This window comes from Kogia breviceps, chromosome 2 (assembly GCF_026419965.1).
Source record: "Kogia breviceps isolate mKogBre1 chromosome 2, mKogBre1 haplotype 1, whole genome shotgun sequence".
NCBI classification, from domain to species: Eukaryota; Metazoa; Chordata; class Mammalia; order Artiodactyla; family Physeteridae; genus Kogia; species Kogia breviceps.
In genome coordinates this window covers 31,899,025-31,924,994 of record NC_081311.1, presented here as the reverse complement: position 1 = coordinate 31,924,994, position 25,970 = coordinate 31,899,025, and the positions used below count along the sequence as shown (strand labels likewise).

Genomic DNA, 25,970 nt, shown 5'->3' with positions numbered 1-25,970 from the left:
GTGGTATGATGCCACTCATGATGAAAATGTATGTATGTACAGGTATGGACTATATCTATGTCAATGTGTGTATGTGTGTGTGTAAACATACACATATAGATATATAAACCAAATTCACTCATGCTGTGTCCATTTCTGGGGAGTGGATTAGGGTGGGGATAGGAGAAAGTGAGAGATTTTGACTTTGTACAATTCTGAACTCTTTGATTTTTTTTTTTCCTGGTGAATCTGTATTACTTTCATAAAAACAAAAACAAAAAAGCCCTAAACAAAATCTTAACAGAATACCATTTCCCCTTTCCTCTTGACTTAGATTTTGAGTGGCAAATGCTGGTATGTACAATGTACAATTTCTGTTCTCTAAAAAACAACAACAACAACAAAAAGAACCTTAGGGGAGTGTGTGTGTGTGTGTGTGTGTGTGTGTGTCTGTTGTGTGTGTCTGTGTGTGCAGGAAGGTTTGGAATTCTAACTTGCCCTCCAAGTGCCAATTGAAAACACCATTTTAAGGCCATAATTGAAAAAGCAGAAATCAAAATATGGAAACAGTTATGGCATCCTAAAGAAGTCAGGCTGTGTTCTTGCACCTTCTCTTTTGGATTTCTCCAAGTGTGTCCTAGTGACCCTTAGCTAAGTGGTAAAAGAAGCTGATTGTCCTGCTCCTATAAAGGTCTCTTTTGATGTTTGCCAGGCACCTTGAATGGCATAGCTCAGCTTTCCAGCAGTGAGAGAGAAAAGCAAGGTTCCTGAGTACCACCCACTCATTCACCATGTTTCCTGAATGTGGGTCTGACCACCATGACTCTAGCCGTGAGTAAGAAAGTGTCACATGCTAAAGAGGTTGCAACTCATCACTCGGGGAACAGGGAAGTTTTGTGTTCTTCCACTCCGTGCAGGCTGACATAAGATGTTATTTACATAAATAAGTGCTCATATAGTGCTATGGCATCTAACTTACTTTTTGATTTTGTTCATTATTCCACCTTCATTGTTCTTGATATCATGGACCATTTTTTGAAGCTGCCTGCAAGAAATGAAATTAAACATAAAATATTAACAACTAGGTTGATTTTTTAAAAAGTCTTCTCTCCTTGAGTATAAAAAAGAGAGAGAGAGCGAAACCTTACCATAAACCCCCAAACAGCATGAATTACATTGTATTTCATTAAGCTGACCATTTTCTACTTGAGCAGAGGGAAGGTGTGACTGATTCTATAAGGAGTGTGGTCACTGGACCGTGCCCCACCCGTTGAAGTCTGGGTCAGTCTCAGGCTGTAAGAGAAATTCGGATTCTCAGATATGTCTGTTCTGAGGAGACATGTGAGCTATCATAAGCCTCACTGTTTATCACTTATTGTCCTCGGAGCATCAACATTGCAAGGATGCAGCTACCTTGAAGGACACAGTATAGACAGAAATCGGCCTCAAGATTTTTTTTTCTTGGTTAACTTTACTAGGTAGAATCTGGAAAATTGCACAGATATCTGAAACTTCTGCAGAACAAAAAGTAATATGCACAAAATCGAAAGATAAATGCCATGCTGGAAGAAATATTTGCAACACATAATAATAAGAAGAACTACATGTTTTGATTAACAAAGAAATCTTACAACTCAGTAAAAAAAGTTTAAAAATGTGATAGGAAAATGAGCAAAAGATGTGAACGCAGAGCTAACAGAAAAAAAGTACCAGTGGCCAACAGACCAATGAAAAGTTATTTAACATCGCTTATATTTAAAGAAATCTAAATGGAAGCAATGAGATATCATGTTCTGCCTATCAGACGGGCAAAACTTAGTAAGTGTAATAATCCTCAGGGTCGACAAGTATATGAGAATACAGATATTCTTGGGAATATAAATTATTACAATCAATATCTGTCAAAATGTAAAACCACCATGCCTTTTGACCTGGAAATTCCACTGCTAGGAATTTACCTTATGAACATAGTCACAAACTATACAAACATTATACATATCAGCATGTTTATTCTAGAATTATGTGTAAAAACCCTAATCCTTCCTGCCTTTCCCACTAAAAACACCTGGAAACAACCTAAATGCCCATTTATCATTAAAAGGGAACTAATTAAATACACGCTGATAAAACCATAAATGGAATACCACAGACCTTAAAAAAATACATCTATATTGCTGATATGTAAAAATACTCAAGATATTATTAAGTTAAATGAAAATGGAGGATGAGGAGAAAGAAAAGAAAGAAGGAAAATTCAGAATATGCATATATTTTTTTGTGGGGAAAATAAAGACATACATACATGTGTGCTGATATGGGCATAACTTTTTAGAAGGATATGCAAGAAGTTGTTAAATGGTTTTCAGAGCTAATTGTAATTAGAAAAGTTTACAAATTAGAAAAAGGGTCAGAGTATAGGACCATGTTTTGTTTTCTTCATAATGATTTTCTAACTTAAAATATATCTAGATAAAATTTCACATGGTTCTGCCTTGAAAGAGTAACATATTTGAATTTACCTTCCAGGCAAGCCTTTCCTTTGTTCAGAGAAAACTATTTCATTGGGCCCTTTAGTTAATGAAATGTAAACTTGTATATAGCCATTGTTCTAGAAGAAAATGGACTTTTTCCATTTAAAAATGCAGATTTTTCTCACTTTGGGAGCTAAGCCCTCTGTTAGCTAATATGAAGGTGGTGCATATAATTAGGCTTAGCATAGGTCTAGGAAACCCCATTGACTGGAATTGGAATCTGGGAGAACTAGTTTCTTGGACTGTGTATGGATTTATGACTCATATGCTGCAAAGTTTTTCGGTGTAGGGATGGAGCAGTTGAGAGGATGAGAGGACGGCTTGTCAGAGGAACTCCGCCTGGCCTGGCCTGTTTGTGTCCTCCACTAAGTGTTAATTTCAGGCTAACTCTTCTGTGCTGATGTTCTGCTGTAGTTGTTTCCTGAGGGCCATTGGGCATCAAGGAAATGGCGGGAGATTTATTGCGTAAGTGATAGACATTCCTACTCTCAACAACCTTGGGAAAAGGGAGATTGTCATACAAGAAGTGGGAACTTAGACTGGGGATTTGGGGGAGCTCTTTTCCCTTCTAGGTCTAATGGCTGTGAAGACCTGGAGACCTGAAGAGCATAGACAAACCTGAGGGGTTTTCAATGGTGGGGAGCTGGAGGGGTGGGGAGGTAGCCCTGAACCTGAGACTGGGTCTGGGCCTCTGCGTTGAGAAGAGCCATCCACAACGCCATCAGTAGCCATTTTCAACGAGATAATTCTCTCTATTGTCCCTGAATCTTCAGAAGTATCCTGTCAGGATCTGCAGCCCAGCCTTGGTTGGGCTGTGGGGAAAAGTGTGTCCCATTGGCACAGAGCGGCGGAGTGCATGGGGGAGGACAGGCTGGAGAGTGGAGTAGAAAGAGAAGAGAGACTTCTTTCAGGCCATCCTTAAGGCTGCATCTTGGGGAATCATTTACATAACTGGGGGACCCACTGAGGGGCCCAAGTTCAGACATGGGAAGGTCAGTGCAAGTCATAATTTGGGTAACAAAGGCAATGAGGCCACATCTTATATTGCTAGTTAGGGAGGCTGGGCATGTTGACTCCATATGTGTGAGAGCTCAGCAAAGCACCAGGCTCAGCAGCAGAGAGAGAAGGATGGATGAGAGAGAAGAGGACCAACTGGCCTATCAGAGACACACAGAGGGTCCTTCAAGCTGGACTCTTGAGTTACCTCAGAACCATACAGTATTCTAGAATTTGTTCACATACATCCTGTGCAAACCCCTTTCTCCTTTACCAGAGGAACTATAGAGAATCTGTGAGATAGGGGAATGAGTGAAAATGAAAAATAGGAGGTCTGGGAGTAGAGAGGAAGTGAGATTGAGAGAGAGGTTGAAATGGATTGATTGGAAAGAAATTGAATAATTTCAAGTGGAGAGCAGAGGGCACCTCTGGTTATAAGCTGACTGTAACCGAGTGGAACGTCTTTGGCCTAAGTTAATGCCTAACCGGGTGAAAGGCCAAAATGAGCCAGAGTGAAGGATCCTATCAGAGGTCTGTCAAGAGTGGGACACAGGCAGAGTAATAGGGAGCCAGAGACTGATTTGCATAAGTGACTTTGCTGTAGGCGTAGACAAACAGATGTTACAAATAGTTGCAAAAAAGTTTGATGTAATTTTGTCATTTGTTCAACCTGGTAGTTGATGCTTCTGGGCATTTCCTAATTACTTTTAATTATAGATTATGAAAATAATTATAATCTATAGCTACTGTAAATTGCTGAATTTTTCTCCTCCCTCTGCATCTCATTCACACAAATCGTGACGCCCACAGACTGCTCAGTTACAGCTGCCAAACTTAGGTTACCTTACAAGTCAGTGTCCCCCAAACCAAGAAAATGTGGCAATGCTCTCAGCTCATTTTATCAACTCTTCATACACTGTGTGATGCACAGCTTTTGCTGCCCTCTAGTATCTTCTGCTCCATCTTGGAGCACATTTTTTCCTCTACCACAACTTGAAGGATATGCAATAGCAAAGAAATGTGCAACTGGACTGTTTCAGGAGACGATGCTCTCGAGCTGAACATCAGTTGTTTCACTGTGATAAGTGGTGTGTGGGTAAAAATAGGTAAGGCATAAAAAAGCTGCACTTTGATTATTCGTTTCTGAGATATCCTTCCATGGTTGGGAGAATGATAATAGGATCACAATGTTCTAATTTTTTAAAGTTGTGAAGAGACAGCCATGTGTACGTAACAAAATAAAACAAAGGACATAGCTTATCTAATACACATTTTAAAACAATATTAATATGTCATTTTTAAGCAGTATGGCATTTAGGCGTTTAAAAATGGTGAGAAGGTAATATAAATAATTATATTTATTATTCCTTGTGTAAACCAAATTGAATTTTATATTTTCTCCTTTGTCATTGCTTTAAATTTTTTTTCAAGGTTTTGAGTTAATATCAACAAACTTAGTTATTTAACAACACACTGTAGTAGTGTGGCCCTGGCTGAGCCTGGATCTCAACAAATTTAGATCCCACGAGGTCCTGAGAGAGGAAAAATCATCATTTGAAAGTTACCAGCCGTTTTTTGCCTTCAGAGAAGCAGCTTACTTCAGAATCTGATAGACCAGTGGTCCTCACACCAAACTGCACCGGAATCACCTGGAGGCCCTTTGAAACCCAGAGTTTCACTCCACCCCCGGAGTTTCTGATTGGGTACATGTAGGTGGGGCTGGAGAATTTGCATTTCTAAGTTCCCAGGTGGTGCTGACTCTACTGCTCAGAAGCCTACCCTTTGGACTCAACTGTGATGGATCATACCTTTTCCCACTGCGGGCCTTTTAGTTGTGTCAAGTAAAGCAAATACCTGCTTGAGGAAAATTAAAATCCTTTTTTAACCCCGTGCAAAGTTTCAGACAGAGAAGCTGAGTGGTCAGTTTGGTAACCTAATGTGGACGTATTCTTTACCAGACGGTCACTTCTTTATGGGACTTGATTTTCCTCTGTGGGAATTTAGACTACCTTGTGCCTGTATGCTTTTATTTTTCTTATAGCCACACACTTTCTTCTTGAGCCACAGTTTGTAAAAGCTGCAGAGTGGAGATGAAGGGGCTACAGGAAGGATGTGCCCCTGACACTTTGCAGTAATACAGAAGCAACTGGACCTGCTCCGAGCGGAGTGCTATGGCTGCAATTTTGCCATTCCTCATGTGGTGCTCTAACACGGAATAGCACGGAACGTGGTGGCATTAGGATGAAGACACAACTGTAGCCCTATCTGTGGGGGATGAGCTGTCCTTGCTGTCACTCATCCTGCGAAGAGTCCAGTCCAGAAGCCGGCAGTGAAGAAAATGAGGATGTGGTCGGCAGGTCTTGGGTTCTGGTACCAGGATGTTTCCTGTCTTCCTGGGACCTCCTGGTTGCTGGTCTCTGGACTACAGGTTGAGTTGACCTCTAGTGGCTTTCATTCTCATGATGCAGAGGTGAGCTGACACTCGAAGTGGTCTCTGGCTGGGAGCAAAGCAGGGAGGACCTGAGGAAGGGTCCAGGACACTAAGCGAAGCCTTGACTAGTAACAAATATGTGTCATTCTTTGTGTTATACTTCCCTTCTGTTATTCCTCAAACTTCAGTGAAGTCTTATTAACTCTGTTAGGACTGTGGGGAAATAAGGGATGGGTTGGTGGAAAGAGGTGGAAGGAGCCCAAGAAATCCAGATGGAACCTAGAAGATACCCTCTGCACCAGAGAATGGCTCCTAGAGATTGGTGAATGGATCTGGACACAAGCAAGAGCCAGAGTAGAGATGTGGGATATGCAAGCAGCCCCAGGACACTCAGAATCCCAGGGGAAGGAAGTCTGTAAAAGTGGGCTAGGGCTACTATGATTTGAATGGCAAAAGAAAATGGCAAAACCATTTTTCTTTTCTTTTTTTTTTTTCTTTTCTTTTTTGGACTCACAGGTAAGTAGCGGCTGGTTACACAGGCTGTACAGTTTTTAATTTCTGATGATTTCTGATTTAAAATGTGATGTGTGCTAAGTAAAAGAACCCAATCTGAAATGACTACATACTGTATGACTCCACCTGGAATCTGGAAAAGGCAAAACCACGGAGACAGTAAAAAGATCAGAGGTTTGTTAGGAGTTCAGGAAGAGGAAAGGATTTTTAGGGAACATGGGACTTTTAGGGCATTGAAACTATTTTGTATGAATGAGACTGTTAGTGGCAGATGTATGCAATAGATGTTCATTGTAGATAAACTTGGTAGATTTCCTCCAGGCCGGAAGGTACTCCAGAATTGGGTTTTATTGTTTTTGTTGTTGCTGCGGGTTTTTTTTGGTAGTGGCAGGGAGGGTTGACTGAGAACACTCCCCTACCTGACATGGCTGATTGGCATGGAAGGATGGATTGGTGGGATGCCGAGCTCCACTAGGGTCAGGATTGGGGTGGGGGGCTCTGGGAAGGCAGCTGCAAGTGGCCAGATCAGCAAAGAGTAGTCCAAAAACAGACATATTTCACTAAAAACCTTTCTAATAATTTTTGTTATATACAGGACATGATTTTTAAAAGATGCTATCAATCTGCAAGAAGTGCTTTTTTTTTTAAGTTTAGTAGAAAAAAAGTCAGAAAACATCTTGTTTTCCTTTCAGCTTCTTAGTGCACTCACAGAGGACCATGAATAGGCAGGTTTTAGTGTATTTTTTTTCACTCTGTAGAAGAAGTGGAATGTAAAGCAATGTTAATCTGAGAAAATCCCTATTTAATCTGGATTTAGGAATGGATTAAAGAGGGTTTCATATTCAAGCAACTCTTCACAAACAAAAAGAGCAGGCAACTCCTTCCTCCTTCTTCACCCCCCCACATCTTAACCTCAAGCCGAGCTCTGGAGTTTCATCCTTTCAGTATGCGCAGGGCTGGTCCTTCTCCTGCAGCCAAGATCCAAGCCTACAGCTGCCCCTTTGAACCAGGAAAAAGCTGCCTCTGCCAGTGTACCTCTCCAATCCATGTTCTGAAGCTTTGTCAGGGCCGATTCAGCTGTTTCTAAAACCCAGCTTTCACCAGGCCACTCCCTCCTCAAGGGCCTGCAGCGCCCCAATGTCTCCTGAATCAAGCCTGGTTTTTTGTTACTCTTGGCTGAGAATTACTGTCTCACCCTGAGTTCCCAGAACTGCGAGGGTGACTGCCTGTGAATTATCTACACCTACTTGGCTAGGTACCCTTAGGACATCTACCCGTGCTCTCCTCACAACTGGCCTGGTATCTCCAACTTACATGTTTCTTAGATCAAATTGGAGTAGAAATATCTCTAATATTGTCTTTGGTATATAGAGAGGAAAAGAAAACATCCAGTATCTTAACTACTTCATGCTATGAACGGATTTTTAAAAATATAACTATCATCACTAGGTCTGCTGATTATTTAGCTGACTCCCTCCTTTTACAGGAGTTTAAATGATCTCATTATTGACTCTGGATTTCTTTTTTAAGATACTACTAATTTTATGGTATATATTTTTTTGTTATTAAATTGAACAAGTAATTAAATAATCTGGTGTTCTTGGATCTTCAGGCTTGAAATTTCCAAGTGTTTTTTTTTTTTAACTTTTTCCCTCTCTCACTGACTATATTCATCTCCTCTCACCAGTTACATCAATTCATCTTTAGATGCATCTTACCCATCTCTGTACCCTCCTGTCCACTCCTTCAGCTACAGCCATTGTGATCTCATGGATGATGGACTATGCCAGTGGTCCCTCATCTTTTTTTTTTTTTTTTTTTTTTTTGCAGTATGCGGGCCTCTCACTGTTGTGGCCTCCCCCGTTGCGGAGCACAGGCTCCGGACGCGCAGGCCTAGCGGCCATGGCTCACGGGCTTAGTTGCTCCGCGGCATGTGGGATCTTCCCGGACCAGGGCACGAACCCGTGTCTCCTGCATCGGCAGGCGGATTCTCAACCACTGCGCCACCAGGGAAGCCCTCATCTTTTGTTTTTAACTTTTAATTTTATATTGGAGTACAGTTGATTAACAAGTTGTACTAGTTTCAGGTGTACAGTAAAGCGACTCGGTTATACGTACACATGTATCCACTCCTTTTCAAATTCTCCTCCCATCCAGGGTCGCCACATAACACTGAGCAGAGTTCCCTGTGCCATACAGTAGGTCCCCTCTGGTCATCCACTTTAAATACAGCAGTGTGCACATGTCAATCCCAAACCCCCTAACTATCCCCACCCCCGCTTCCCCCTCGGCAACCACAAGTTCACTCTCCAAGTCTATGAGTATGTTTCTGTTTTGTAAATAAGTTCATTTGTATCATTTTTCTTTAGATTCTGCATATAAGCGATATCCTATGATATTTCTCTCTCTCTCTGTCTGACTTACTTCACTCAGTATGACAATCTTTAGGTCCATCCATGTTGCTGCAAATGGAATGATTTCATTTTTAAAAAAAATAAATTTATTTATTTATTTGTTTTTTATTTTTGGCTGTGTTGGGTCTTCATTTCTGCGCATGGGCTTTCTCTAGTTGAGGCAAGCAGGGCCTACTCTTCATTGCGGTGCGTGGGCTTCTCATTGCAGTGGCTTCTCTTGTTGCAGAGCACGGGCTCTAGAGTGCAGGCAGTAGTTGTGGCACGTGGGCTTAGCTGCTCTGCGGCATGTGGGATCTTCCCGGGCCAGAGATTGAACGTGTCCCCTGCATTGGTAGGCGGATTCTTAACCACTGCACCACCAGGGAAGCCCTATTTCATTCTTTTTATGGCTGATTAATATTCCATTGTATATATGTACCACATCTTCTTTATTCATTCCTCTGTGGTCCCCCATCTTGTCTCCCTACCTTCAGTCTCTCCCCTTCCCCATGTTCATCTTCTTAAATTGCTTTTATCATGTCATTCCACTCATGAATAGCCTTCGATGTCTCCCTGTTTCTTGCAGGATAAGGTAAAAACTCATTTGCCTGGCATTCAGAGGCCCTCAAAATTTGGACACCAAACATTTTAGACATAATTAACCCACTGTTATGAACCCACAATTGTTCTCATTCCATCCCACCAGCTCACGGCCCAGCTCAAGTCATCCTTTTCCCCTTACAGATCATTTCTTGGGCACAGGAAGGGAGGCCACTTAAGGAAAGAGCACTGGATTGAGAGTCTAGAGATGCAGTTTCTACTCTAATCTCTGAAGCTTCCTGGCTGTGCAAATCTGAGCAATTCTTGTCTCACTTAATGCTTCATTTTCTCCTGTAAAATGAGAAGGCTGGATTACATGGACATTCAAGTCTTTCACAGCTCTAAATTATATTTCTATATATCCTGAATTCATAGCACTCAGGTAGTACTTAGTCATTTAATCTCCAGTGCTCTAGCAATTTTTGAATTACGATTTGGTTCACATGACATATTTTGTATTTTATATCTTAAACTGTTTTTTTTGTCCTAAACTGAAAATAGTTTTTTGGTTCAGTTTATGAAAGTAATACAGCTAATTTTTAAAAATTCATGTGATACAGATAGATAACCAGTGAAAACTACTCATAATCCTTTGCTGGGAACAGGGAAGATCAGAGACCTGTAAGAATCCTAAAAAGGGAGTGACTGCTTTGAGGTTTTAAGATGAAGTGACCTGAGAGCTGGATCTTGATGGGAAAATAAAAATTCACCAGGCAGAAGAGTGAGGAACAGCAGCTAGGTAGTGGGAACAGCAACTACAAAGGCTCAGAGGAAATTGTCTGAGATGTTTGGGGTCTAGTGAGAAGCTGAGAGTGCCAGGAATTGGGGGTATGGGGGGAAGGTGCGGTCAAAGCTGAGGCTGGGTTGGGGGGATACAGGGAGTCAAGGACTTTGTTAGTCAGGCCAAGGGGATGGGGTTTATAGGCAACAGGAAGCCTTTGGAAACCTTTACTCAGAGGCAAGTCATGATTAGGGTGGAAGAATGGAGGAGGGCCTGGGCATGGTGACACTGGTGGCTCAGAGACCAGTAGGAAGGCAACTCTGCTGGGCCCTGGCCCAAGCCCACAGCAGTGGGATCCCCAAAATAGTGGGGGAACACTAGGAGTGGCCTCCAGGGCCTCAGCTGGGCAGAAGAGAGAATTGCTGGCCACAGGGCCAACAGTTCTCCCAGAGGACTGTGCTGGAACACAGCGCCGTGTCAGTAGCCCTGGTCCTCTCTTCATTTAAAATGTCAGTATTTTGTTCATCATGGAATTTTTTGCATTAATTTTGATTTTTAAAATATTACATGAAAATATTATTTCTTGATTTCCTGACTTGGGGGGCCTTCCCCTTAAAGTTTAATATTATTATTTGTTTTATGTAAGACATGTATTTGTCTTATTTACTCCACAAATATTCAGTGAGTGCAGACTGAGTAGGGCACGTATGGATCCAGAGCTACCCTGAACACAAACCCTGTGTCTGGTGATGCAGGAGGAAGGTCCCTTCTGCTACCATATCACATGACAGAAGCCTCTGACTTATATCAGACCAGAGGACAGAGAGAGACAGACGGGTGGGGGGTGGGAATTCTCTGATTCACACAAAATATCTTCCTTTTGGATAACTTCCATCTCAAAACTGAAGTCTGGCTACTGACCGTCATTTTGAAACAGAATGCCACTTTTTAGCGAGTATTCTGTTTTTTGCATGCAGCAGACCTTGTCCTATCACCAGCTTCCCTCCTCCGTCCTTTCCACAGCCTCTTCTAGCCCTGGCCTGGCTTCCTCCCGCCACATTTCCTCCAGGCCAGCCTTTCTGTGGGATTATTGGTGTTATATTTAGATTTGCAAATTCAGCAACCAAAGCTGCTTCCTTCTGGAGAGCGAGCCCACGGTGAAGCTGGCACAGAAGTTTTGGCAAGTCCTTTCCATCCTGTGATAACCTGAGAAACCTCCCAAGAGTGAGGTAGCTCCCCCAGCCCCATTCACAGATGCAGATACAAGGCCCAGGAGGTCACCGGGCTGGTCTCCGACCACGCAGCTCTGAAATTCCAACTCCTAGTTTTGCCTGTCATCAGGTAGTCACAGAAGTTTGGTGGTAAGAGAGACTTCAGGGATATCCTGGGTCAGCCTCCTCCTGGAAGGGAGGACACTCAATTCCAGAGACATTTTCCCATTGCGCCAAGATCAGTTATTGAGGATTCCCCCAGCTCTTTCCCTCACGCCCTGCTCCTTCCCTTTCCACGCATGGTCCGAGTCTCCTTCTAGAGGACCAGCTTTTCCATGGCAGAGATGTGCCTTCCAACTTCTCATACCATAGCCCAGAGCCATGGTTACAGACCAAGCCCAGTGAGCCAGGCTAGTGCTTGGATAATCAATGGCGACAACAGTAAATGCCAGCACTCACTGAGCATGTGTTATGTGCCAGGTACTTCGCGTGCTTATCTCATTTAACCCTCACAACCATGTGAGGTAGCTCTTATTATTATCCCCATTTTCAAAAGTGTGATCAAAAAATAACCACATAACATTAAATTTATGATCGTAACCAATTTTTTTTTTTTTTTTTTTGCGGTACGCGGGCCTCTCACTGTTGTGGCCTCTCCCGTTGCGGAGCACAGGCTCCGGACGCGCAGGCTCAGCGGCCATGGCTCACGGGCCCAGCCGCTCCGCGGCACGCGGGATCTTCCCGGACCGGGTCACGAACCCGTGTCCCCCGCATTGGCAGGCGGACTCCCAACCACGGCGCCACCAGGGAAGCCCGATCGTAACCAATTTTAAGTGTACAGTCAGTAGTGTATTCACATACACATTGTATATTCACATTGTTGTGATTATCCTAATTTTTATAGTGAGAACATATTTGCCCAGAGAAGTAATTTGCCCCAGGTCCTACATGTAATAAACAACAGAGCTGGGATTCAAAATCGGGCCGTCTGACTCCAGAAAACGTGCTCTCGACCACCTCTGGATGACATGTGCTGACTTGTCTCAGCTTGGGCCCCTCACCAGGGTGGGTGACCAGCTTCACCACGTGCCTCTTTGGGCACCTTCCTCTCCGTCTCTGGAGAAGGCATCCAATCCCTCTACCAGCCAAGTGGTTTTACCGGGGACACATGTGCCCCCACTGCCCTGCCACTAATCTCCAAGGTCAGACTTGTTGCTCGATGGTTGCATGGTCTCTTAGGGGCCTGTTTCAGTCTTTACGGAGGGGCAGAGAAAAAAGAGGAAGGGACAGATGGCAGGAAACGGTGGAAAGAGAGGGCAGTGCACACAGGCGGCAGGAAGGAATGTGTCAGGGGCTCTCTGGGTCCAGAACAGGCTCACAAGCAGAGTGGCTGAGCTCAGCTGCAAGGAGACCTGGGTAGCTATCCCCGTGTGCCCTTCCTATCACCCTAATCAGAAAGGCCACCTAAGAGTCCTGGAGTAGGGGCATGTGTGCCCCTTACACGTGAGCATCTCGCGGCCTGGGTTGTCTTACTAACCACCTATTAACCAGAGAAAGTCATTTGCAAGTTTCTGCAGACGCTCCACCATTTCCTTCTCTTTTTCCCACTGAGATCTGCAAATATTTTGTGGTAGTCTTTGGCATATCTAGACTGCTGATCTCGGTTAGAAGCAGACCGAAATTGGGCTGACTTGGCATAACCAGGACCAAGGATGATCCTACTAATACCCTGATTCCTTTCCAGAAAACTCCTGGCACACTCTACCCTAGCAGAGGCAATTAGGCTTGGGCCACACCGCTCTGACACTGATGAGATGACAGGAAACTAGGTTATACTAGCGGTAAAAAGTTCTTAGAAGATTTGCCCCTTGGTGTGACAGCAGAAATTGTCAGGCTCTCCCCCTCCCTGATTTTAGGGGTCTGTAGGGATGCAGCACTTTCCTTCCTCTTGCTGGTGCCTGCTCTCACCCACAGGGCAGGCAGGGGCTGGGATAGATGGAAGCTTCTTCCTAAAACATGTGAAAGCAGGTTGTGAAAAGCAAAAAAGTTAAGGGAGGCTCATGGGTTTGGAAGAGCCCCCAGAGGTCCTGTTATTTAATCCTGTACTGGGCTCTAATTTTTTTTTTTAAACCTATTTTTAAAAATAAATTTATTTATTTTTGGCTGCTTTGGGTCTTTGTTGCTGCGCGCGGGCTTTCTCTAGTTGCTGAGAGCGGGGCCTACTCTTCGCTGCGGTGTGTGGGTTTCTCATTGCGGTGGCTTCTCTTGTTGCGGAGCACAGGCTCTAGGCACGCGGACTTCAGTAGATGTGGAGCACAGGCTCAGTAGTTGTGGCTCATGGGCTCTAGAGCGCAGACTTAGTAGTTGTGGTGCACAGGCTTAGTTGCTCCACTGCATGTGGGATCTTCCCGGACCGGGGCTCAAACTTATGTCCCCTGCATTGGCAGGTGGATTCTTATCCACTGCGCCACCAGGGAAGTCCCTGGGCTCTGATTTGCTTCTTGTTCTAACTAGGTGCTGGTAGCAGGAATTTTGTGATGTTTACAGTCTTTCCTCTAACAGCATGAAAATTATTGTGTGAAACTGATGATTCTCAAATTTGTAAGACTCAAGGATAAATAAGTAACTAAACATTTTCAGAAATTCTGAAAATATAATCCTATGTAATTCTAGAAAAGGAATATGTTTTAAGAATTTGAGCGTTTTCTTTAAAAAATTAGCCTTAACGTGGAAAACAAATGATCCTTGGCTGTGTCTACATGGTACACCCACTTGTCTGGGCATTCATTTCTATAGCTAAAAGCAAAGATATTTTCAGGGAGTAAAGAGAGATTTTGCAGAATGGTATTTCCGATACATTGAAAAAATTTGACTCAAGCTCATTTCTTTGGGATCTTAGTGAAAAAAAGATATTGGGGAATATCACATGTAAGGATTGAAGTGGAAGGAAGCATTGACATTCTTAAATGTTTACCATCCAGAAACATTTATCGATAACGCATTTTTTATTTTGGGGGGCACACCACGTGGCTTGAGAAATCTTAGTTCTCTGACCAGGGATCTAACCCGGGCGCACAGCAGTGAAAGCCCTGAGTCGTAAACACTGGAACGCCAGGGAATTCCCCAGTTAATACATTTTTTTTTTTTTTTAAATATAAAACCAGCTTTGACACAGTATCTAATTGGTCGAATAAAAATATGATCATGGGGGCTTCCCTGGTGGTGCAGTGGTTGGGAGCCCGCCTGCCGATGCAGGGGACACGGGTTCGTGCCCCGGTCCGGGAGGATCCCACGTGCCGCGGAGCGGCTGGGCCCGTGAGCCGTGGCCGCTGGACCTGCGCGTCCGGAGCCTGTGCTCTGCAATGGGAGAGGCCACAGCAGTGAGAGGCCCGCGTACCGCAAAAACAAACAAACAAACAAAAAAATATGATCATGGATCCTCATAATATTTTACGGTAAATATGGAAAATAATTTCATGATCAAAACTTCATCATTCCACCATTTCAAAGTGTTCAACTCAGTGGCATTTAGTAAATTCACAGTGCTGTGTAATCACCACCACTAACCAGTTGCAGGACAGTTCATCACCCCAAGTAGTCATTCACAATTTTAAAGCAGATTTTTTTTTCCAATTTACTTTTGAGGCACATGAATAACTTTTGTTTTAGTCATGTTAAGAGTTGTTTTCAGCATTCATCAGGTGAATTTGACCAGTCATCTGGGATTGGTTGGGCAACTGTGATAATCTGTAAATGTGATGACATGAAATCAAAAGGTTTTCAGTTGTAAAAAGCGGACTTTGACCCAGAACAGGCTGTAAAGACAATTCAGAAGGCAAAATAGTTACATATATGTAGAGGGTCCAGTTTTCCAGTGATGTGGTATTACATTTGCCATTTTCCTTTTTTGGGGGAGGTGGGGGTGGGTACGCGGGCCTCTCACTGTTGTGGCCTCTCCCGTTGCGGAGCACAGGCTCCAGACGCGCAGGCTCAGCGGCCATGGCTCACGGGCCCAGCGCTCTGCTGCATGTGGGATTTTCCCGGATCGGGACACGAACCCGTGTCCCCTGCATTGGCAGGCGGATTCTCAACCACTGCGCCACTAGGGAAGCCCGCCATTTTCCTTTTTGAAAGTATATTTCTCATGTTTGTATTTGATTCTACTGTAGTTATTTGCACTAAAATGACTGTTTTCCTTCCTGTCCAGGATTAGGTATGGTCATTAATATGCCAAACATGCTTAAAAGGTACTCTTCAGCCTGCAGTTTTTTGCACTTTGAACCAAGTAAAGTTGTAAAGTAAACAGCAACAACATAGTCAATGGGGGAGCGCATTTCTTTCAACCTTTGAGCTCAACTCTCTAATCCTCTGGTCCAAGCAACCTCAGTCACAGCCTCCCCACTGGGAACTCCCTTTACTTAGGTGTGGTCTCCCTCTTCTGACCTTTCCCTCCTTCTTATCACCACTTTCCTGAACAATGTCCCCTTCTTTCAACTAACAACCACAGATTGAGCCACCTCTGTGTGGGAGACAGAAGAGCACAGCTCTCTGTCGCCAGCCACGGTCTGAGCTGTTCGATTCCCACTTGGATGTTAGTGACGGCTAAGGGCTTAATGCCTTAACGTATTACACATAGTGATGTTTAAGTTTGAACCCGGACTCTGAGACACGCCTCATCCCAGGAGGATGTCTCTCTAATGACACAACTGGGGCAACAGGAGACCCCAGCCCAGGAGGGATTTGTGGGGAGGGGACATTGACTGAACTTTTACTCTCTATTTAATAGGTTTACGTTACAACACCCCTATTATATTATATATTATTATTCCCATTTTCCAGGTGAAAAGCTGAGGCTAAAAAGGATTAAGTAACCTTCTCAAAGACCAAGAGCAAGGGAGTACAGAGCAAGTATTCAAACCTAGGTCTGCCTGATTCCAAGGTTCAGCAAAAAACACCCTTCTGGGGCACTTCTTAAATTATACAATATGGTCCTGTATGCTTAGTCTACACATAAGACCAACTCTGATCTTTTAAATTATAACTCACTCTCAGATTACATGAACAATTGTGGGAGCATTCTTTGAAAAAGATATAGTCTCAGTAGGGTACCAAACATGACTGGGTCAGTGTGAAATTCAAGTTTGGACCTGGAAACATGTTATAGCATGAAATACTGACAGTAATATTCTGTAGGGCCTCACTGGGGTTTCTGACTAGTAAATTAGCTGCTTTTTAGTTTTAAAAAAAAGTCTAGGAAAAATATAGAACACAGACTAAGCTAGAATGTTTTACTGGCCAGTAAATAACAGGAAAAAAAAAAAAAGGAAGGCGTGGCCTGCTGTTCCTCCCTCCTCCTAGGCAAACATGGAGGTGTAGTTCTAGACTAGGCCTTTCTGGTGTGAGCTTAGATAAGAGACTTCACCTCTCTGGGCCCCTTACCTGAGGGACTAGAGAGATGGCCTCTCCATCTTACTTGCCCAGTAAACCTTTCTGATTTGGGCGCTGGGGAGGGGAAAGGAGGAGGCTTCTCCACTGATGTTTGTGTCCTGACACATTGCAGGGGGAACAGGCTCAGACAAGGGGCCTCACGGAACTTGTGGCCAGCACCGGCTACCTAATTTCTGGGGCCCAGTGTGAAATGAAAATGCAGGGTTACTAGTTCAAAATTATTGCGCATCTTAAGACTGCAACAGCAGACATTAAACCAAGCATGGGGCCCTGTGAGACTGCACAGCACAGGCCCAGGAAACTCAGTGGCCTCTGCTGTGTATTACCTACACTGTGGGGAGGGTTGAAATCTGGAGGAGATCTGGGGCCCCCAGCCAGCCTGCTGGGAGGCAGAGACACCCCTGGGATAGCGAGCTCCTTTCTCAGGAAAGTGGCCAACAGGGAAGCACCACTCATCAAGGACATGCAATACATCCCTTAAGCTGGCTTCCGTGCCTTGCTGTGGAAATGAGCATTGAAACAAGCCATGCTGGACTGAGGGACTACGGCCTGTTTCGGGACCTAGACCATGATGCTGTAGAAGGGTTGTGAAAACACCTGAGTGGAAAATCAGCCTGCAGATATAGCTGCTGATGGATGACCTTTCAGAAGGGAGGTGAGACAGGACAGGTAGGAGAAGGCGGGTCAAACACGGAGGAGCAACTGGTGGAGGGCTGGAGGCAGGAGTTGTTGGGAGCAGACAGCCCTCAGCTGTGGAGCGAGGTACAGGCGTGGGAAGGAAGACAAGCTTGCCCACTGAGGGACGTAGAACCGGGGATGGGAGCACATGAGCCAGCAAGAGGCTCAGCCCACAGCAGGAGGTGTGCTTCTCTGAGGGACGGTTTCCACCGCTGACCAGGGGACCTGAGCTCCAACATCAGAGCCCAGCACAAAAGCTGCTTCGCTACAGCGTGCTGGGGAAACTTGAGGTCAGCGGGACCTAGCGGACAGTTAGCTGGAGCACGCTTCAGGGCTCACGGCTCCCTTGATCTAGAGGCAGGACTTAGACGGGGGCTGGAATTCCACCCGGTCTGCAGGGGGGAGCCCATTTCTGGAGCAACAGGTGTGCCATCCTCTTAACCTCTAATTGTGTGCTTGGTCTCTGGAGGCTTAGGAAGCTGAGCAGGTATGTGGAATGAGAAAACTAAAGCTGTTTCTGAGAGCTTAGATATCAACACCTAAGGGAGCAAATAGAGAGACGCAGGGTCACCTTAAAGAAGCAGAATGGTCCCAGGTCAGTGAGATTTAAGGGGACCGGACAGATCCAAATCACAAAGCAAGAGACACAATGTGTCTGATGGGGAGGTAGCGGCAGCCCCTGTGACCACTAACCTACAAAATCGGAGTGTGACTGACTTTTTATCCTAACTCTAGTGGTGTCCACTCAAGTTGCCCAGTCTACTTAGAGAGGTAGAAACATACTATTCTAAGGCGACCTGATGTCTGGAAATCTTTTCCTGCTCTCATTTCTCTACCCAGGAGAAAACAACTCATGCTTCAGTGGTGCATGGAGTTCCTGGAATCTAGTTTTGTTTGACACTAAAAATTCTTTTTCCAAAACAACTCATTGAAATATAGGCTCGAGCACTTCTGAACTTTCCCCTTGGAAAATCATCCCAGACAGAGGAAAATCAGTCCAGCAAGCAGAGGCCACATCAATTGCAAAGAGATGTATTATAAATACATGCTGTCACTATAAGCACATACAAGCGAATCTGTGCTTCTTGTTCTACACAGAATTCATTCCACTTGGTCTGGATCAGAGTTTCCCAACTGCAGCACTATTGACATTTTGGACCAGATAATACTTTGCTGCAGGGATTGCTCTGCACAGTTCGGGATGTTTAGCAGCACTCGGGCGTCTACCTAGAGGTGCGAGCAGCATGGGGTAGTCAAATGTCCCCTGAGGGCAAAATTGTCCTGGTGGAGAAGCACTGATCTAAATGATGCAGCTATGTCTTGGGAGAGGGTAGAAGGAGATAACTTCTATGGGGTTTATTAAAAAGTCAAAGAAAGCCATCCAGTGTTTCAATAACTCTATAAAAAGCTAGTATTTAATTTCTTTTTTTTTTTCTTATTCATGTTTCTTTAACAAGCCTAGATTCCTTCATGTCATTGCCTGAGGGCAATAGTAAGATCCTCTTTGCAAATGCACCAAACAAGTAAATTCTCCACAGAACAGATGAGGTTAATCATCTGTGGGGGAAAACCAAGAGGTTGTAAATGTGTGCCTAAAGCATTTGGTTACCAGCCCAATCTCCTCCCATCCAGTGACGTAAGAGGCAGGGCTAGAATGTAATTGTGGTTCAGTTCTCGGAAACTGAATGAATTGTATCCTAGCCGCTCTGGGGGCAGGTTGCACGAAGAGGGAGGAATTGTTCAGCCACAGCACATATTGTTCAGGTGATTATTGGGTGCCTTGAATATGTGGACTCTGGTTTAGCATTTTCCTGGCAGACCCATGCCCAGGGTGGATGAGAAAGAGTGCCTTGAGTTTTCCTAGGTGATGATCCTGAAATCCACAAACACTAAGCATATTTCTAAAGTGGCTCCCATGTAGCTTGCCCATGAGAAGACAGAGACCTTGTCTGAGAATTGCATCCATTGGTACAACACAATGTAGCCTAGTTGAGCAGGTTCTCAGCTGACAAAAGGCAGGTAGGCGGTGTGAGGAGAATAGGAAACCATACTTCCTGGGAAGTCTATCTTATCTCTACCATTAGACGCTGTGCCTCCTCTTGCCCTCCCACCTCAGCACTGGCCTCTGATCTAAACTTTTAAAAGAATGAGAAGAGAGATGCCCGAGACACACTTGTATTCAGGATGTGCTCTATCCACCCACCGTGAGCCCCTGGGCAGCTTCCTGCTCTGCTTGCCCTCCAGTTAAAGGGGGTTGGATCTTCTACCATGAGTAGGAAGAGAGATAACAAATGGTCACTCCTGAAGGGTGGGGTAAAGTACTGATTGTTGTGTTTACTTTTTATGTACTTGTTATACTGACCATTTGACAAATATTCTGGGCGCTTTAGACCATGTCTTCACAACAAGCCTGTGAGGAAGGCATCTCTAATTTTATTTGACAGTTGAGGAAACTGAGGCTTAGAGAAGTTGAGTGACTTCATCAGGACCCATAGCTAGTAATTGGCAATTGGAATTCTGCCCTTTTGGGTACCAATTGCTTTGTCCTTCTAAATACATCATAGCTACCTTCTAGATGATGCATCTGGATGCTGTCTAGATGAATCCTCTGTTCCCAGTGTTCTGAGTTGGGCAGTTTTCAAAAACTTTGTAAGAAAAGAGTTTGAAAATATTTTGAAAACTATCTCAAACAAGTTGATAATTCCATCGGGAAATATTTCCTGAGGGTCATGGGATGAAATGGTAGCGTTAGAGGATGTAACATTTCAAGCATGGTCTTAATGGTTAAAGGATCACACAGCATCAGAGCTGAGAGGGACTTTGAGAATTGTCAGATCCAAACTCTTCATTTTGTAGCTGGGGGACACAGGGTGGTGAGGACCTAACCAAGATGGTGTGGTAGAAAAGGAAAGAAAAGGGCATATATGGAAGCATCATGAAAGAAAGAGGTTGTGTTAGGGGAGTGAAGGTACAGAGGAAAGGATGTATCAGACTTAGAGTTGATGATGACACCATTGACAGACACAGGGAGGACCAGAGAGGGATCTAGTGGCAGAAAGGTGAAAAGAAGATAAATTTGTTCTGAAGAACTGAACTTGAAAAGTCAAGTAACTGGAAATGCGAATTGAGGATTCCAAGACCTGAGAAGAAAAATAAATCATGTCCCAGGATTTGTCAAATAGGATCTCCAAGTGAGAGCCCTAGCCGTGAGACCCAGACACCCATGGCAGGGCTCTGTCATGCTCAACAGTTTATTAACCACTTAGATTAGGGCAGAGAAGGGATGTTTGTCACGTCACAGTCCATGCAAAGCTAAATGCCACAGATGTCAGAAGCAACAGGTAAAATAGACAAAATAGCTAAAAAGAAGAACTGAAACTCACATGAAATGTATCAAGGATCAATGTAAAGTACTATGTTTCTGTTCAGAAAATCAATTGCACACCTATAGAATTAATAAGAATAACAATAAGATATTAAATAACCACCATTTTTCAGTCCAATAATTACTATGTGCCAGGATCACTCTAATCCTTACAACAGCCCTGTGGGATCAGTGCTGTTATTATCTCTATCTTTTCAGCTGAAGTAGCCGGGACCAGGGAATTTAAGTAAACTTTCCTAAACTCACACATATGTTAGTTTGACTGAAAAATACCATACTCTTCGACCAATAATGTAAGGATTAGGGAGACTTGGCTTGACCACACCTGTGTCAAAGACTTTTTCCATTTGTAAAAATAAGTGAGTATGTGTTTGTGGGAGCTACAAAGAAAAATACACACGCACAGACGATGAGTCATCTGGGAGGTTATTAAAAATATAAAAACGTAAAATTTCCTTTACAAACTAGTTTCACTAACTTGAAAGGAATATAGTCATTGTGATTCAGGACTGTAAGTGTTGAAACGTCTACCTAGAAGTGTAATATTTTTATGAATAGGAATCCTTACTGTGGAAGGATTGAGACCTCAGGTCTGAGCTGCGTTTCTGACAATACCATTACCTTATAAAATCCAGGGAAAATCATGGCTAAGAATCAACTAAAAGATCCTGAGAGGTTTTGGATTCCCATTAACAGAGAAACCGACTTCATGTAGTGCCCCAAGGGGAGAAAAAAAAGCAAGAATATGTGCTCACACATTTCTGTGGTCACATACAACTTAGCCACTTTGCCTTTCTCAATTCCTCTGCAGTAGAAACTCTCAGGCTGACTACTCATCCCCGGCTGTCCATCTGGGAAGGTCCATCTGGAACCTTCTCTTTCTCCTTCATTTTGAGGATCTTTTTTTTTTTCCAATCATGCCTGCCCTCTTTTCCTTAGTTGACTCTACTTTCCCTCCCTCCTGGTCACACCCTCTGCCTCTAGTCTCTTTCCAGCCCTGGGAATATACCCCCTAGACCAAGGTCATCCCTTTTACTCCCCCTTGATGGACAAACTCACTATCTCTCTATTTTTTCTGGCTAAGAATTTAAGCAAATTATCATATAAACTTTGATAAACCTAAGAGTATGAACACAGCTCTTCATTTATACTGTCATCTGATGCCAAATAATTGCACAGTCGGCAACATTCTAAATTGGTGACAACCTGTCAGGACAGAGGATACAAACCACAGGGATCAAGTATTCATTGACCTGTTCCTCGCCATCCCATCTAATTACAGAAAAGATTTAAAACGGTGTTTCAAGTTCATTGTGTCTACAATTTCATTTCTTTGAAAGGTTCCACATCCACAGTGCACATTTTACCAAAACAGGCCAATTCTGTAAAAACAACTCAGTAACCAAGTAGAAAAAAAAAAAAGTTACTTTTGCCTGAGCAGATGAATGTAGTATATGATTATCCACAATACGGTTTTGGTTTTCTACCCTCTAATCTAGAGCTGTATGTTGTCTATCGACTGCTCTGTGACAAAGCTGGACTTTGTCCCCGAGGGAAGTATCATAAAGTGATTTAGATTCTATTGCCTCTATTTAAATTCCCATCTGGATATCCTGAAAGAGGTTCTAAGACTTAGTATAGGCCTAGGTTATGGAATATCTCTGAAAAGGACCTTCTAAACCCTCTTGCTCATTTGAGAGAAACCTTAATATCCATGCCTTGTTAGTTTTTCTGGCATGTCTTTCCTTCCCTCTCTCTTTTCACTGCTCCGCCCCAAGTCCAGGCCTGCAGCACTAGAGGCTCGGGTTACTTAACCGCCCCTCCTACTGAGTATCCCTGCCTCCAGGTTCCGCCCCCTCTGGTCCATCCTGCCAACCTCCCTTAAGCCCACTGGCATGACATCTGTAACTGTATAAACCGTTCTCCAGCCCTCCGCGGTTAGAGCCCTCACTGTCCTTTGTGATCTGGCCCCACCCTACGCATCCAACCTTTTGAGGACCTTCTGGTCCCACAGGCCTATTCTACAGCCTCTGTTGGGCAGAAGATTCTCCTCATCATCCTACAAATGGACCTAGTCAAGTCCAGCTCCCAGCGTCAGCTTCTGTCTTTCCTCCCTCCCAGCACATCAAGCTTTCCCTCCAATTCTCCAACTTCTTTTACCTTACCTGCCTCTCAAAGCCTAGCTCTTTATTTATTTGTTTATTGAGGTAACATTGGTTTATAACATTATGTACCTTTCACTTTTACAACATTCTATTTCTACTTCTGTATGTACCATAGTGTGCTCACCACCAAAAATATAGTTTCCATCCATCACCATACACTTGATCTCCTTTACCTATTTCACCCTCCACCCCCTGCCTCTTCACTTCTGGTAACCACGACTCCGTTCTCAACATCTACGTGTTCGTTTTTATTTGATTTTGTTTGTTCATTTACTTTGACGAAGCTTAGCACTTGAAGCGTCTTCTGTGTTAAAACCTCTCCAGCTACTCCAATTCACTTCTTATACTCATTGAGTCACTTACTACTTGCACTCTTTTACCTACCCCCCTCCCATGACGATGTAGCAATGTGAGACCAAGGGCAAGACTGAGGAAGCTTTTTGTCTCCTTATCAACACACCCTTGAAAGGGCAGACCGCGGCCATGCTGCCTCTTGATTCAAGACCAGCAGCTCGTTTCAAACTATCATTTACCAAGTGCCTACCGGGTATATGACTCACATTCTAACTGTGAAGGGCTGTTCCTCTGCCATTCCCAGACTAGTTTCTCTTAAATTCTGTCTCAAAAGCTCTGATTCTCTAGCTCCTTATCATTTGTGATAACTTCCTTGCTACACGTGTCACATCACCCTGTGAAAAACTGAAGTTCAAGTGGTAGCTGAAATATAAAACACTCATTGAACACTTAAAAGTTCCAGTCTCAAAAAGCCACGATGTTGTCACAATGAGACAAAAGGAAAATCTTCAAAATATAAATTTGGGAAGTCTTTTCTTCTATAAGTCAGAGGAGTTTCTTGATTCTTTCCCCTTGGGCCACTTCTGGTTTCTTTATTCTTTCTAAGTGGCTTTTTATAGATAATTGTTACACTGACACGAAGACACTGGAAAAACAGATCTAATCCCCCCAAAACACTTGTGACATACAGCCACAAAATAAATGAGATAGTAAAACTACAACGAATACAAATTATTACAACAATCTTTTACATCAAATAGCAATCCACAATGAAATATTTGAGTACTCAGATTAGACCAAACTTTTCTAGAAAAGCTTGCTGTGTTCAGACTCTCCAAGATGACCATTGGTAGAATCTAAGCCCTTGGCTTTTCTTTTTTATTTTCTCTTCAAAGCTTTACACTTCAATCCATCACTGGCAAAGCCAGCTAGAATAAGCTCACTTGTGCCTACACATTTCTTTAAAAATGCAGGTCCCCTTCCCTATAGCAATTAACACCCCAGTGCCTTACAGCTAGCAACATATTCCAGGATTTCAGTATTTCTGAGATGCAGTAAGATCACTGAAAAAAAAAAAAAAAAAAAGGAGGAGAAGAAGGAAAAGTATTGGACGGCGAAAATCTTACCTCAACTTCTGACTGGCGGGGACAGTTATTTTATTAAGCTTATCCATTCTTTTTGGTAACTATACGAACCACAGATCGCTGTCCAGTGGTCACGTCAGCAGTCCCTGGCTGTCCTGGGGAGTAGCATGGTAAGCCTTTGATCTCAAGAGTCCTAGTCACTTGAGTCTGATTTCTGAGAGTGCAGGCTGCTGGCAGACACCCCTGCACGAGGGAGAAGTAAAACTTGCTTGAGCACGTAGTCAAGTTTCATGTTTCTACATAGTCATGTGATCTGGGTAGCCAGCCAGCTTGGCTGATTACTCCACGTTGTGTAAACTTTAATAGTGAAACCTATTGGACATGCAAATTGCTTTCCAGCTGCTTTCTTCTGTAACCAGATTTATAACCAGGTCAGGGCAAGCTTCTGGCTGGTCACTACTTCCTGTCGTCCTGAACATATATAGTCCTTATTTGCAGCAGGTGTCATGCTGTCCCCTTCCTGAGCTCAAGGAAAAGCAGAAGAATAAATTCCATCTGAAAGTCTCTTTGGGACTTTCTGCTCATTTGCATAAAGTCATGGATAAACTTTTCCACTTAAAGGATCGTTATACGAAAATGGCATTTTTGTATAGTTTCTCCTCACTCCTCTCCCCCAAATGTTTTTAAATAAATATCAAGATGACTGTGACACAGTGGTAACAGTTTACTTTGAGAGTTAGAATTCAGTTTTCCTGAAGATCTGTGTAAAATGGGAAGACAATTCTCTAGGCAAGGTCATTAGGGATAGAGACAGATAGGAAATCTGGAAAAGGGGAGAGGATCTCCATTGTACATCATGGCTTCTTTATCAGGTTGGTGGTGTGAGGAGTTGTGCTGATAGCCAGATGCTTTCAAACAAAATCAAGATGTACTCAAAGGTCAGCTAAGAACAAATTTAACAACCTCCCAACAATGCAGTTCTGACATCAGGCCATCCAGAAGTCCCCTTAAAAGCAGGGTGCCGGGCTTCCCTGGTGGCGCAGTGGTGGAGTGTCCGCCTGCCGATGCAGGGGACACGGGTTCGTGCCCCCGTCCGGGAAGATCCCACATGCCGCGGAGCGGCTGGGCCCGTGAGCCATGGCCCCTGAGCCTGTGCGTCCGGAGCCTGTGCTCCGCAACGGGAGGGGCCACAACAGTGAGAGGCCCGCGTACCGCAAAAAAAAAAAAAAAAAAGCAGGGTGCCACTCTCCTCACTGCCTTTGTCCTCTCCTGGCCTCATCCGCTGCTCACCTTCATCCCCTCACAAGACCTAGTGATGGGCCAGTGAGGAGGGGGAGGAGGAGGGGGAGGAGGAGGGGAGGAGGAGGGGGAGGAAGGTAAGAGGCAGCAGCAGCAATGGCAGAGATGGATGTAGTAGATGGATTCCTTTCCTCCTGTGCCTCTTCTTTGTACAAACAGAGGTTCTGTATTTCTCCAGGTAAATTGATTATTCACATTCATGTACCGTCTCTGAATTTCTAGTTTAACCAGATGGTCAGGA

General features: G+C 43.9%; 1 protein-coding gene across 2 annotated transcripts in view; it reads right to left on the bottom strand.

Annotated features, from left to right (window-relative positions):
* BLNK (B cell linker) overlaps positions 1-24,729 on the bottom strand; it is an 82,472-nt gene extending 57,743 nt beyond the window's left edge. Inside the window, exons 1-2 of one of the 2 annotated variants that reach the window (XM_059054523.2) lie at positions 24,473-24,729; positions 959-1,024 (exon numbers count right to left, since the gene is read on the bottom strand). In XM_059054523.2, coding sequence (XP_058910506.1) covers positions 959-1,024; positions 24,473-24,519 — 113 coding nt within the window. In that variant the 5' untranslated portion in view covers positions 24,520-24,729. The remainder of the gene's footprint in view (positions 1-958; positions 1,025-24,472) is intronic. The other variant, XM_059054522.2, reaches the window with a different exon arrangement.
* Between the last annotated feature and the right edge of the window lie 1,241 nt (positions 24,730-25,970).